Source organism: Pongo abelii, chromosome 13 (assembly GCF_028885655.2).
Source record: "Pongo abelii isolate AG06213 chromosome 13, NHGRI_mPonAbe1-v2.0_pri, whole genome shotgun sequence".
Lineage (NCBI taxonomy): Eukaryota > Metazoa > Chordata > Mammalia > Primates > Hominidae > Pongo > Pongo abelii.
This window is the reverse complement of record NC_071998.2, coordinates 39,600,029-39,614,596: the sequence shown is the minus strand read 5'-3', so window position 1 is coordinate 39,614,596 and position 14,568 is coordinate 39,600,029. Positions and strand designations below refer to the sequence as shown.

General features: G+C 36.2%; 1 protein-coding gene across 10 annotated transcripts in view; it reads left to right on the top strand.

The window, feature by feature from the left end:
• Positions 1-14,568, top strand: part of ADAMTSL1 (ADAMTS like 1) — a 1,026,435-nt gene that overhangs the window by 671,222 nt on the left and 340,645 nt on the right. For all 10 annotated transcript variants that reach the window (XM_054521046.2, XM_054521045.2, XM_063713990.1 and 7 more), the window contains one exon: positions 9,720-9,956. In XM_054521046.2, coding sequence (XP_054377021.2) covers positions 9,720-9,956 — 237 coding nt within the window. The remainder of the gene's footprint in view (positions 1-9,719; positions 9,957-14,568) is intronic.

Below are 14,568 nucleotides of genomic sequence, written 5' to 3'. Positions count from 1 at the left end.
ACCCCTTGCACTTCCCTGGTGAGATGACATACCACACTGCTTAGGCTCACCCTCCATGGGCTGCTGCTACTGTCTAACCAGTCCCAGTGAGATGACCTGGGTACCTCAGTTGGAAATGCCGAAATCACCTGCCTTCTATGTTGATCTCACTGGGAGCTGCAGACTGGAGCTGTTCCTATTCTGCCATCTTGCCAGCCCCCACCTCACTTGTAAATAGAAACATAAGGAACTTGTTTTGCAACAGACCCAAGGAATAGTGACAAGGAATTTATATGCTGAAATCTCTCTCTTATACTAGTCCTTTTCACAACCTGACTTTCCACCACAAATATTTTGGTAAATGCAGTCTGAAAACAAAGCACTGTATAATTGTGTGCTTATGAAGTGAAAGCGTATGCCATGTTACAAAAGGATTATGAATTACTCCTTCAGATATGCTAATTTTGAGGAGGTGGGAGAGAACACTTATTTTAGACTATAATAAAAAATAATAAAAGGTCAGAAATGCTGATTTAAGAAAAGATACTGCTAAATTGGAGTGAATTCAAAGAAAGGGACTAAAAATAATAAAAAGCCTCAAGGAATGAATATTTTCAAAATTGAGAGAATTTAAGACTCTAAAATGACAAACTACAACCAGTCTTAGAAATACCTCTAGGGAACTGGATTCCAAATGTCTGCATTCTTCAAAGGAGAAAGAGTAAAAGCACTGAAACAAAAGCTACCCAGAGGAAAAAAATGAACTTTTAAAACTAAATGTTTTTACTTAGATCAACTCTCAGATGCCTGGAAACATTAAAAACTAGCCTGGCAAAGCATTTGTTTTCAGATAACAAGCTATAATAGAGCAAGGAAGGTGGGGTTGATGATTCATTATATCACACGTTTCATATCTTTTATGTCTGGACCTGAATGAAGACATTGGAACAGTTTAAAGCTGTTCAGTGTATCTGTAACTAGTGTTCTCTTAGTAAACACATAGTAGGGCACACCAGAAGTTTGAATAAATTAGAAAGAGTTCCGTATTATTTTCAAGATCATAGAGTTGTAAATGTATAATTTCACTGAGCATGAACTTGATCTATTGTAAGGTATTAAGATGGTTAATGACTAATTTTCACAAACACTCATTTCCCTTGAATATGTTATTTTCCAAAAGACTTGAGAGTTTGGGGGAAAAGTAAAAGAAATCTGTAAACCTTTTGCACCAGGAAAAAGAACAAAAACAAGGAGTTTTAAACTATACCTAGTATACATGAAAATATGGTGCCCTAAGCCATTTAATCCTAGTTTTGAAAAAAAAAAAGCCTGTTGGCCTTTTCAAAAAGGAGGGAAAATTAGCCAAGAATGGCCTTTACCTGCTATGGCACCATCCTCCAAAACTGACCCCACTTTCTCTTCTTTGCACTTATAGTGATGTGTTACAGATTTAAATATTATGCTCTTAAAATGTAACAGAGTTGTCTCCATGCAGACTGTCTAGACAGGGCAGCAACTATGTCTGTTTAATTTCATTTTACATAGCAGCTAGCAATCTTGCACAAATAAATGCTTTTGATGATAATTTTGATGTTAGTATAATCAGGTGGCCAAAATTTGGGGGTTAAAGCTTAGTACTTTAACATGAATACTTTATAGTGTGTGCTTATAACATTAAATGTTATATAAAATTTACAAATGTCTGGCTATTTTTTAAATAATAAATGATTTCAGCACATTTTATGTTTCTTAATATTGGCCTGTTAAATTTGTTTACATGGAGAAGGAAATATCAATCTGCCTATTCAGAAACTAGGCAAGACTCCCTAACCAACTTTCCTAGTGTCTGAAATGTATTAGTATTCTTGTAAATTTATTCTCATAAATTTTTTTCGAAAGAAAGAAAAAATTAGATATTCCATCAATTAGAAAACTAAGATTTAAATTCCTGCAAGACTTATGAAAGCAGAACTGGAGTTCCCACAATAAAAAATATGACCTCTGTTTCCTTTATTCAATGTGTTAGTCATTCTTTCAACAAATATTTGAGTACCTGGTATGTAACAGAAAGCCAAATGGGAAAAGATTGCTGTCCTTCTGGAGGTTCTGCTGTAGTAGAAGAAGACAGACAATAAAATGTTAAGCACAGTAAATGAGTAAATTATCCGATATACTTGTAGGTGACTAAGTGTTATAGGAAAAAGGAGAGTTAAGCAGGATAAAGACAAATCAGCAGTGGGAATGGGATTGCAGTTTTACACAGAGTAGGCAGCCTAAGCTTTGTGGAGGTGATATTTGAGCAAAGACTTGATAAAGGTGAGGTAATTCGCTCCTCAGAATCTGGGCAAAGAGAATTCCGGGTAGAAGGGATGGATAATGCATGCATCCTAAAGTAAGAGTGTTCCTGGCGTGTCCCTGAAGACGCAGGGCCTTGATTCCAGAAAAATCAAGGGTGACTGGAGCTAAGTGAGCAAGGACAATAGGATGTAATAGGCCTGAGGGATGATGGGGGCTCTCATAAGACCATTCTGGCCACTGTGTTGACAAAACTTTCCAGGAGAGCAAGGGCAGAAGGGAAATTGGGAGACTATTACAAGAACGCAGGCATGACATGATGGCTCCTTGGACTTGGTTGTGATCAGATTCTGTGTTTTTTGTATATAGAAAAATAGTTCTAATGGATTGGATGTGGAAGTCAAATATGGCTCTAAGGCAGTGGTTCTCAAAGCAGGATTGCCAAATTAGCAACATTCACATCACCTGGGATCTTGTTTGAAATGCAAATTATTAAGCCTCACCCCAGGTCTACTGAATCAGAAGCTCTGGAAGGTGGGGCCCCAACAATCTTGTATTTTAAAAAGGCCTTCAGGTGATTTTGATGTACGTTTAAGTTTGAAAACCACTGCTTTAAAGTTTTTGGCCAGGCTGGGTGAGGTGGCTTATGCCGTTAATCTCAGCACTTTGGGAGGCTGAGGCAGGTGGATCTCTTAAGGTCAGGAGTTCAAGACCAGTCTGGCCAACATGGTAAAACCCTGTCTCTACTAAAAATACAGAAAATTAGCCAGGTATGGTGGCACACACCTGTAATCCCAGTTATTTAGGAGGCTGAGGCAGGAGAATTGCTTGAACCCAGGCAGAAGAAGTTGCAGTGAGCCAAGATCATGCCACTGCACTCCAGCCTGGGTGACTAAGCCAGAAAAAAGAAAAACCTTTTGGCCTGAAGAGTATAGAGTTGACATTGACTGGGGTGGGGAATGCTGCAGGGAGAGCACATTTCATGGGGATAGCAGGAGGATCAGGGATTGAGGTTTGGACATGATGAGTCTTAGATGTCCAGATGGCAAGTGAGCAGTTGTCTACAGTAGTCCCCCCTTATCCTCAGGGAATATGCTCCAAGAGCCGCAGTGGATGTCTAAAACTGCAGATAGTACCTAGCCCTACAGATACTAACACAGATATATTCTTATACACACATACAATGCATGTATCTATGTACATATGTAAGAAAATATAGATATTTTCTCATACATACATATGATAAAGTTTAATTTATAAATCACATTGAGAAATTAGCAAAAATAATAAAATAGAATTTTAACATTTAATATTATTGATAGAATTTTTCTAACAATATTCTGTAATAAACTCTATTGTACTGTTATAACTCTATTGTAACTATGCAGTTATAACTCTATGCTATTACAACTCTACTATAACAACATGCTGCAATAAAACTTACGTGAATGTGATCTCTCATTCTCTCAAAATATCTTATTGTGCTGTGCTCACCTGTTCTCAAACTGTGGGTGACTGTGTGTAACTAAAACCCCAGAAAGTAAAACCACAGACGAGGGGGACTACTGTATATAAGTCTGAATTTCAAGTGAGGAGGTCTGAGTTGCAGATAGAAATTGAAACATTGATTTTTTTTTCCGATAACAAAATATAGTACATTGGACTTTATCAATGGATATTTGCTATTCAGTGGTTTCATCTTAACTTTGAATAAAAGATACAGAAAGCCAAGTAACAAAGACCAAAATATCTAAAAGAGGCAGCCCACCATCTACTTAGGTGTGCTAAAAGATTCGAAAGCTTCAGAGGATATATTTTCCAGAACATTTATCCATTTATTATAGAGCAGCCTTTTATGGTAATCTTTTCTTGTTTTACTGTCAGTAAATTGAGGGTTCCTAATATTTTGAGGGTAAAACAACTGGTAACATTTTCTAACATCATCCAGTAGCTGGTAAATTTCTACATATGTTTTTAACATAAAGTGGTTATCCGCAGTTGTTGGAGGATAGAGTAGATGCCTTGCTAGGCAATTCTAATTGTATTTTCTTACACAGTAACTGTTATGGAGAGTGAGTGATTAGGACAGTGTAGAGGAGCATTATGGGGTTTAAGTACATTTCTAAGAGGGGAAAATTAAGTCAGAAGCATGGATTTTTTTTTTCGGTTACTACAGTACATGTAGTCATCTGAATATGATTTCCAAGGTTCTTGATACTGTCAGATACAAATATCGATTCTACACATAAAAGCATTAATAGGATGGCACTCATATAATAGGTTAAATGAAACAACAAAATTAATAGAATAGGACAACCACTGAATATTTAAGGGAAGAGGAAAAACAGAGGTATGTCTCTCTGAAGGAAAATGCCCTCTTTAAAAAGAATGAAAACAAAGAAAAATTAACGCTTCTCCTGACTCTGAATCTACATTAAGTATATTTTTCAAAGTCATTTTAAAAACCTTTTACATGCTGCCACCTTAGCTGCTACGATAGAATCTTGTACATTTCACCCGGTGAGTAAACTGGGAACCCTGACCCTCCTTTGTCCCACAGTGTAATCTGATCTACTGTCATCATCAGGAGACATCTGGGATCCATCTTATCTTTCCCACTGGATAGTTGATTAACCAGAAAATGTTTTGAATTGGATTCATATATGGCAGAACTCCATGGACTTTATGAATTATAATGGGAGCAAATAAAAGGTCGGATTTTATTTTTGTGCTTCTAAAGAGGAGAGCTCTGACACGGTTCGAATTGAGTGCTTAAAACTTGGGGATAAAAATGATTATATTAAATGGCTAAATACAATAATTCGTGGGATCATGTGATTATTTCAAAGAAAATAAACTTTTATAGTGAGGAAGTCTTAGCCCAGTAACAAGACACAGAGCTGTCAATCCACAGGTACATTTAGAGTTTATTGGAAATAGGCAGGAAACCAAGAAAAAAAGTATTAGATTGCTTTCTCTTGCTCCATTTCTATTTGATGGCAATTCTGGAGATGTATGAGGGGCTGGAAGTGGGAGTCTGTAGTCCTGTGCATCCCTCCCACACTATATTTTTTGCCAGGTTCTTGCTAGGGGATGGAATGCATTTGGTCCATATAACTACTAGACTTTTTGACTATCTTAATTGTCTCCATCAATGCTTTCTATGAGCCAAGTTCAGTGCAAAAATATATTAATACATGTAAGCATATTTAAACCATAATTCTTTTGTTTTATTCTTTATTTTAAATATGCCAATTTAAAGTTTATTATTCTTACCACTAGGGTATTATGAGAGCAGAAATCCCACATTATATATATTTAGTACATTCTACATTCAGTATTCCTTAAAGAAAACTACCTCTCATGGTTAAAACTGATTACTTGTGGTATCAAAAAGCATCTCTCCAAAAGCTGGTATTTCAAAGATGATGTTAAGTATTTTTCAAAACAGTTAGGTTATCAGTTTCTAAATCTTACTTTTAGAAGAGTCAGGCACAATGGCTCACACCTGTAATCCCAGCACTTAGCGAGGCAGAGGTGGAAGGATAGCGTGAGTCCAGGAGTTCCAGACCTGTCTGAGCAACTTCGAGACATGCCTGGAGAATGAAGGGCGAGACCCCATTCACCGCAAAAGGAAAAAAAGAAAAAGACCAAAAAACCCCACAAAAGGATCAGGAAGTATAATGGTTTCATGGACCAATTTATAATTAAAAACCAAACACTTTGTAGATGGTAAATCTCTATACAAATTATTTTTATTAGCATACTTGTGGAACAAGAGGTTACAATGACTGCTTGAGTTTCCACTCTTGCAGCTGGATGATCCCAGATGCATTAGGGGTTCAATGGATGTCTTTAACTATGCTTGAAATGTTTTGGGTTCAAAGAAAGAACGTTTGCCAAATCCTTCTTCACCTTAATTTTTAAACATGTGTATTTCAAGTGAAATTTGATTCATATGTTTCTGATTCATTTACACTTAAATCATCAAAATGTTATTTTGTAAAAGCTATTTGATGTCTAAGAAGCTTTCTAAACCTGTTTTATAAGTTTTCTTCAGTCCTTTTTCTTAAAACAGGAAGTTGCATTTTGCCAAGTACAAATAAACTCAAACACTAAAAAGGTTCAGGTTCAGTTTCCAACTCTGAACGCCAGGTTTTAAGTGCATTCTCAATTTAGCAAAATATATTTTCCCACCCCTACAAAAATATGGGTGGAAGGAAAGACAGTAGTGATAAAACTGAGTAAAGATGTTCATAAGCATTATTCTTCTCAGAGCTATTTATCTAGTTGTGAAACCATAAAATTTGTAACAGGTGTTCCTGAAGCCATTAGATACAGGTGACTTGCAAATAAGAACATCTGTCTGCATGTTGATTCTCTATGATGTGTCTAAATATGTTTACTGTGTTTGTCACAGAAAACAGAACCTAAAGGTCTTAACATTTTAACTTCGTTGTTTTACCTTTGACTGCCTTTAGGTCTTATTTGTCTTAGGAAAGGTGGGAAGAACCAACACAATTTATTGAACAGAAGGGAATCATAGGAGACTCTGTAGAGGTTTTATGTCTGTACTAAGATGATATTGCATTATCAATTTAAAAACATAATTGACACTTTTCTCAGAATTGGAAACGTGCAGAAAATTTTCTCTGGTTCATATTAAGAGGTCTCTTAATTATATCTTCCGCTCATTAAGGCAGAGGTGATTCAGCCTGACCCTTCTAGCTGTTTCACTTGTATAGAAAAAGGAGGCAAAGGAAATTTTAAGAGGAGTTTGGAACCATTTCAAACAATTTCCTCAATGTTCTGCTGTATTGTATTTCAGTATAATAAAGTACTGTACCCTCAGTACAATGTACTCTATTTCTTCTGTACTTGTACTGAGTAATCAAGTGACTCCTGGGATGATAGGCACTATCAAATGAAAATACTGTATTTAAACATTGCTAAACTGTCAGTTCAACTGTAGACGCTCCCATTCAATGACCGGGAACTTGTGGATCATATAAAGGTAGGTTTATTAAACATGCTAAGCAGGGGAGAGCAGCACCTTGACAGAGACTCTACCGTATCTCAAGTGGGGAAATTTAAGGAAGGCTATGTGTAGAGTTTGGGGGCAGTTGTTTGTTATAGAGTTGTTTTAGGGCAGAAGTTAGTAAGTGAGGTCTAGGCAGATATTGGTAGAATTTGTAAATTAGGCAAGCGGAAGTCTTGTCTTTGGAATGTGAGTTCATTAAGAGTTAATATTAAATCAGTTTCTCTGTGCTCTACAACATATGGTCTGAAAGGAGCTGGTGTTAAACATTTAAAGTTGTTTGTGGCCAGTTGCAGTGGCTCATGCCTGTAATCCCAGCACTTTGGGAGGCCAAGGCAGGTGGATCACCTGAGGTCAGGAGTTCGAGACCAGCCTGGCCAACATGGCAAAACCCCATCTCTACTAAAAATATAAAAAAATGAGCTGGGTGTGGGGGCACGCGCCTGTAATCCCAACTGCTCAGAAGGCTGAGGTAGGAGAACTGCTTGAACCCAGGAGGCGGAGGTTGCAGTGAGCCGAGATCACGCCACTGCACTCCACCCCAGGAGACAGAGCGAGACTCCATCTCAAAAAAAAAATAAATAAATAAAGTTAATTTGTACTGTATGTCATGATTTGATACAATTTACCTGTGTTGTAGTAATTCATAATATAGTTTTGCTGGTTGTAGGTAGTTTTTGTTTTATTTTATAAAATAAACATGTAAACAGCCTGTACAGCACACATATTTATTTATTTATGGATCTTAAAAATTTTAAACTGCATCCTATTATCTAAAAAATTAATAAGTAGTAACTTTTATTCATACTCTTTTCAGACAATATTCAAAATGTTAAGCCTTGCTGGGTGCCTGTGTATCTATACCTATGTTATATACATTATTCTTTTCCTTTACTACTATGTTTTATTCACTCTGAGAATACATAATACTAACAGTAAAATGTCTTTGACATTTTATATTGTATTTTGAACAATTTCATGTTCATCCTAAATGAATATTTGTTTCTACCCCACATTGCCTAGAAAGAATTTGTGCTCCCTCAACTACCAGAGCCTTATATGCTCTTTAGTAGTATCACTAATGTTTTGGAAAAGAGTCAAAATTTTCAATGCTGTTTGAGAATGCTTATTTAAAGGTAAAGAGATTTTTCAGAGAAAGAAACCTTATATAAGAGAACTCTCACAATGATAATGTAGTAACAGGCAACTGCTGCAGGCCACATGGAAATCCTTTATTTAGAACAAAAAATTAGAATAAAAGCCTTTCTACAGCTGGAGAGTCGACAACAGTCTTCCATAGTAAATTTTAATCTGAAGGCTTGTGGAATAAGATAAACCTATCAAAAAGCCCTTCCAAGGGATAGGCAATATTTGCCTTTTTAAAATTAAATCTTACTTGCTTTTACTGAGATTTATTATTCTTTAGATAATGGCCATTGTTAGCCATAGTTTTACATTTTAAATTGCCTTTATGAAACTTACATCAAAAAGATTCTTATTTTCCATTGATCTCTAACAATATAATTTAAAATTCAAATTGAGAGAATCTCCTAACACTCTATCCCTTTGTCTTCTGTGGCCTCATTAAATAATCATAGTAATAGCTACCATCTACGCAGTATATTCCTTGTGCGTATATTTGGCCAGCATGAGCTCATGAACTTCTCACAACAACCTTGAGAGCTGTGCAGTTATTGCCTCTGTTCTAACACAAGACTAGGCTTCCCTATGTTAGAATAGGGGCAATTACTCTGCACTGCATTGCAGCCACCCACCCATCTAAGGAGGAAGTCCATGCTCTTTCCGTTCTGCCATGCTGCCTTAAGCCAAAGCAATTCATATATAAATGATTTCATATTTTTTGTTCCCCATGTTTAATTCTAGATATTATGCAACCTAAGTCCTAGACAAAAAATTACAACTCCACAAAAACTTTTTGAATGAAATTTTTATAACTTCTTACTGCTAGTTATTCAAATAAACAATTGTCATTGCTCTCAATATCAGAACTGAAAGAGACAAATAATTTCAACTAATCCTCTGACTTTACTAGGTTGTACTTATAAGGAAGTCAAAATGATAGTACAGTGTGGAAGAAATCATGAACCAATAGACAACTTTCAAAACATGTATGTCTCACCTAATCAGAATATCTATTTCAAGCCAATTATTTTTCCATTTAAACTCAATCAGAAAATGTATTTTGAGGTGATTGCTTTCTCAGATTTCTACATTTTGAAAGTCAAATAATCATATAACCTCTAAGATGATATTATAAGTTCCATCTATCATGACCAGGACATTTGTTTTGCTTTCTAAGACCTAAGCGGACCATATAGCTGCTCTGGTTTCATATTTGGGGCTATCCTCTTAATCTCTGTATGTCCTTTCTCTCTTTTTTCTCCAGGACTGCCCACCAGAAGCAGGTGATTTCCGAGCTCAGCAATGCTCAGCTCATAATGATGTCAAGCACCATGGCCAGTTTTATGAATGGCTTCCTGTGTCTAATGACCCTGACAACCCATGTTCACTCAAGTGCCAAGCCAAAGGAACAACCCTGGTTGTTGAACTAGCACCTAAGGTCTTAGATGGTACTCGTTGCTATACAGAATCTTTGGATATGTGCATCAGTGGTTTATGCCAAGTAAGTGCTGATTTGTTCTCATTCAACTTTTCCAGAGGGTTTCAGTGTCTTTGTGTAAATGGTTTACATAGTCTCACTCTCTGAATCACTCATCTTTACACTTTTTAGAGTTTATAAATGGTGAAAGATTTGAAAATTAAGGTATGATTTCAGTGAAAACTACCAAGTGTTGTATTGTGTGAAGGAAAAGTAGACTAGAGTTATTTTTCTTTCCTTGAGTGTCACTTGAATATAAAAAAATAAAAATTTTTGAATAGTGTTTATCAATTATGTACTAGACTTTGAAATTACCCCCTGGATTGGCTATTCCTGAAGTGTGTGTTTGTGTATGTGTGTGTGTGTGTGTGTGTGTGTGTGTGTGTGTATGTATTTAGAGGCCTTGATTTTCATTTACTCAGTTTCAGAATAAATCAAGTAAGACCAATTCTAAAATCCCCAAGTAAACTATAGGAAAACTTGCTACTTTACTATAATTTCCATTGTATTGAAAATTCAGACACACTGTAGAGAAAGTCGTGAAACAGCCAGCTAGGTTGGACTTAAGCCAGTTAAATCTTTAAAACAGGATTACAAAAAGGTTTGATTTCTGGTATCCATCCATTCATCAATGTCTACTCTAGGTAGGGAATTAGTAAGGTGAAGAAGAGTTTGTATGTTTGTCATGTCTTTGCCATCTTTATTTTCAAGTCCACTTTTTGGATTAGGATGACCAGTCTAGTTTTTGGAGCAAGCAGTTGCTATTGTTTTTCTGTGTGCTATATTTGACTATATACTTTTATATTTCATGAAGCAGACACAAAATTTTGAGAGTATTTGCCTTTTCCAATATGATATCAGCTGAAATTTTCTCTCTTCAGAATCTATAATATCATGGCTAGGAATGTAAGAGAAATATAAAATATGTTTTAGTAATTTGTTGTTTCAAATTCATTTTTTTAAAACTGAAATCTATATTTGGATGTAAAGGCAAAAACCATAGTGTAAATGACTATAAGAGATGTGAGATGTCAGGCAAGGTTTTATGCATACAAGAGGGAAACAGACATAGTCAGCCTTCATAAAGTTTAAAATCATGAGGCAGAGAAACTGGTGTCATATAGGAGAATGCAGATGATGAAACATATCTTAAGGTTTCCTTATATACAAGAGATATATGAATTTCAGGTGTAAATCTGAATATGGAATTTTACTATTTTAAAGCTAGAAAGGGCCTTAGAGTTATTCAATCAACATTCTAAAAAGCAATATATCTGAACAAATCGTTTCTGATCTTTGCTATTTACTTCCTCCTCTAGGACTCTTAGTGGTAATGAAATGGAATTAGGGAATCTGAAAAATCTTTAGGAATAGTAGAGAATTGTAAAGCAAATAGATTTAGAAAGGGGACTGTGTTGTAGGGAATGGCAAACAAAAGAATAATAACTCCCTACGTATGTATACTGTTTGAGTAAAAGCAAGGAAGATTTCCATTTTAGAAGTGAAAAAACCGAGGACCAGAAAATATGCTTGATCTTCTGAAAGCTGTATGTTTGGTCATGCCAAAAATGGGACTAAATTCCACATCTCCTGAGATCCAGTTCAATGTTATTGCTACTATATTACTCTCCTGAATGAACCAAAATAAACAAGACAGCTCAGCAAATTAGGTTTCATTTGTTTCTTTTGCATGGGAGTTCAACGTGGCATATTTTTTCCTAAACTAATCCTGCCAGCAGGCCTCATGTACCTTAGCAACTGAAAGAGAATTCTATCTCAGTTGCTAAGGAATAAATTTCATATATAATAAATATGAAGTGATAGTACTGGACTTTGGGTTACAAGTATAAACATGCTTTAACTTAGATTCTTATGAGTATGACAGATTTGAGAGCAAATGTAAATTATACCGTATTTGAAAAGCACTGTGACTTATACATAGAAATAATGACTGGTTATTATTATTATTTTCTTCATTTATTTGTCTTGTTAGAGGCAATCATGTAGTAAAGGCGATGGAAAAACAAAGATTGCATTTAAGCACTAACAAGAAATTTAGTTTGGCTGGAGAGCCAGATAAGACCTAGCTATGCAGTAAGAAGAGGGAGGTAGTTTGGGAGAGAATCATGGAGGCTTGAATGGCAGACAGGACTGTGGTAAACCATGGATGACCATAGTCTCACCTTGATAGAAAATGACAGCATAGCTACAGAGATTTGTCATTCATATGCACTAATTTATTTCAGGGATACCTGTTTAATACTCTTCAAAGAGCCGCATTCTCAAGACTGGTTCTTTAACTCTTAAATAGAATCACAGAGTCCTGGACTTTCTAGAGCCAGAAGATAGCTTAGCAATTCACAGTTATTGCTGTTTCATAGAAGAGGAAACTGAGACCTGGAGACTGTCCTGAGATCACGAATAATTTGGGTGGCATGTGTTTATTGTAAATTTCTTCAGGAAAGTTCTAGAATCATTGCTATTTATAATATATACCTAATTCTTACTCGGTAGTAATAGAGCATCATACGAGGTAGTAGTAGTAATGATAATAGCTTCCATTTTTGAATGACTACCATATATAGGTACTTTATATTTTTTTTCAAATATTTACGGTTCTGCATGTTAGACATCATTATCCTTATTTCACAGATGAAGAAACTGGAGGCTCAGGTTGATTTTATATCTTGCCCAGAGACACCCAGCTCTGTCTGAGTTCAAAACTCCTATTCTTTCCAGTGAGGCCAGTTATACAGAGGCTCAGACCATTTGGTAATGGTCCCCAGATTTGGCTGCCTATCAGAATCACCTGGAGAGCTCTTAAAAGACACAACTCTTAAGCCCTGTCTTCCAGAAATTCAGATTTATTAATTCTATGTATTGAAAACACTTTTGTTATGATCCTGTCATGGCCAGATTCACTTACAGATTGGAAAGCAGACAGAATTTAAAGTCAAAAGACATGAGTTGGGGGCCAGGCGTGGTGGCTCATGCCTGTAATCTGGGCATTTTGGTAGGCTGAGGAGGGCGGATCACCTGAGGTCCAGAGTTCGAGACCTGCCTGGCCAACATGGCGAAACCCTGTCTCTGCTGAAAATACAAAAATTAGCCAGGCGTGATGGCAGGTGCCTGTATTTGCAGCTGTTTGGGAGGCTGAGGCAGGACAATGGCTTAAACCTGGGAGGCGGAGGTTGCAGTGAGCCAAGATTGCACCACTGTACTCCAGCCTGGGTGACAGAGCAAGACTCCATCTCTAAATAAATAAATAAATAAATAAATAAAACATGAGTTTCAATCTAGCTCCTCTTTAACGAACTGTGTAATCTTGGTCAAGATACGCAACGTCCCTAAGCTCTAATTTTCAATCTGTGGAAAATGAATTGTCTCCTAGACCATAGTGTACCAAAGTGAAATAATATATGTGAAAATGTTTAATAAACTGTAAAGTGCTGTAGAAATGTAGAAGACTCTGAAAATTTTAAGTTGAAAAATATATTAAACTAGTGATTCCCTGTATAAGATTTTATAACTGTAACATTTCAAAAAACTTCCCAGGATGTGACAAGTAACAAACTTCCTAATTGGTTAGGTAATGACTTTAAAAAAACAAAAAGAGACCTTCTACCGTGTACTGTCCCCATCATCATTTCACAATTGAAACGTTCATCACAAGGAAGTAGTAAGAACCCAATTTCAGAATAAAGGACAATTCTTTGAAATGGAGATAGTTTGTCTTATGAGAAAGTTACTGCCCCTTACTTTTCTCTTTTTTTTTCCCCCTCCCAGAGCACAGAAATTGTCACTAATAGCACTTCACAGCCCAGCGTTTGAAAGCAGGGCCTTTGAGATGATCTAGTCCAGCCCCAGGAAATCATTGTATGATTTTCCCAGGATCCTATGGCTAGTTAATGACAGACTAGAGGTCAGAGAGTGCTGGTGTTTATCAACATTTTCTAACTATGCTCCCTACATTATTTCTTCCGTTTATCCCATGGGCTGAGATTTTGTCTAGCTGTAATTCTGTCATTAATATTATGAAAATAATAGGTTTAATTTTTTCAAAATAAAACCTTTTCAAACCACATTCTCTCCCTTTCTCTCCCTCTCTCCCTCCTAGAATCTGATAATCATCCCCAGCGAGTGATTGTGTTATTCCTCTTCACCTTGCATCTCAGACTGAGAAACACTGGGGATTCTTATTTGCTCATTATCATTCTAGACTAGATGAAGTTAGAGAGAAGGCTGAGCTAGGGAGGCAATTTGTCATTGTATGAATAGTTAAAGACAAGAGGCTCTGGAATCATACCCTCTAGGTTGGAATCTAAGCTCCACCACTCATTGGCATGTGCGTTTGAGCAAGTTCCTAAGCCTCAGTTTTGTCATCTGCAAAATGAGGATAATAATTGTAAAAATGGGATTAGAATGAAGATTAAGTAATCAAGTGCATTTAAAGTGCTTACTATGAGCTTGATAAATACTACTCGTATTAATTGTACCCAAGTTATTTCTTATCTTTTTCTTTTTCTTCCTTAGAGCCTTTCTGAGTACATGATTTAATATAGTTATACATACGAAAGGGGTACTGACTTCCCAATGAATGAACAGACCTTCTGTTAATTTCCTATTGCAGTCATCT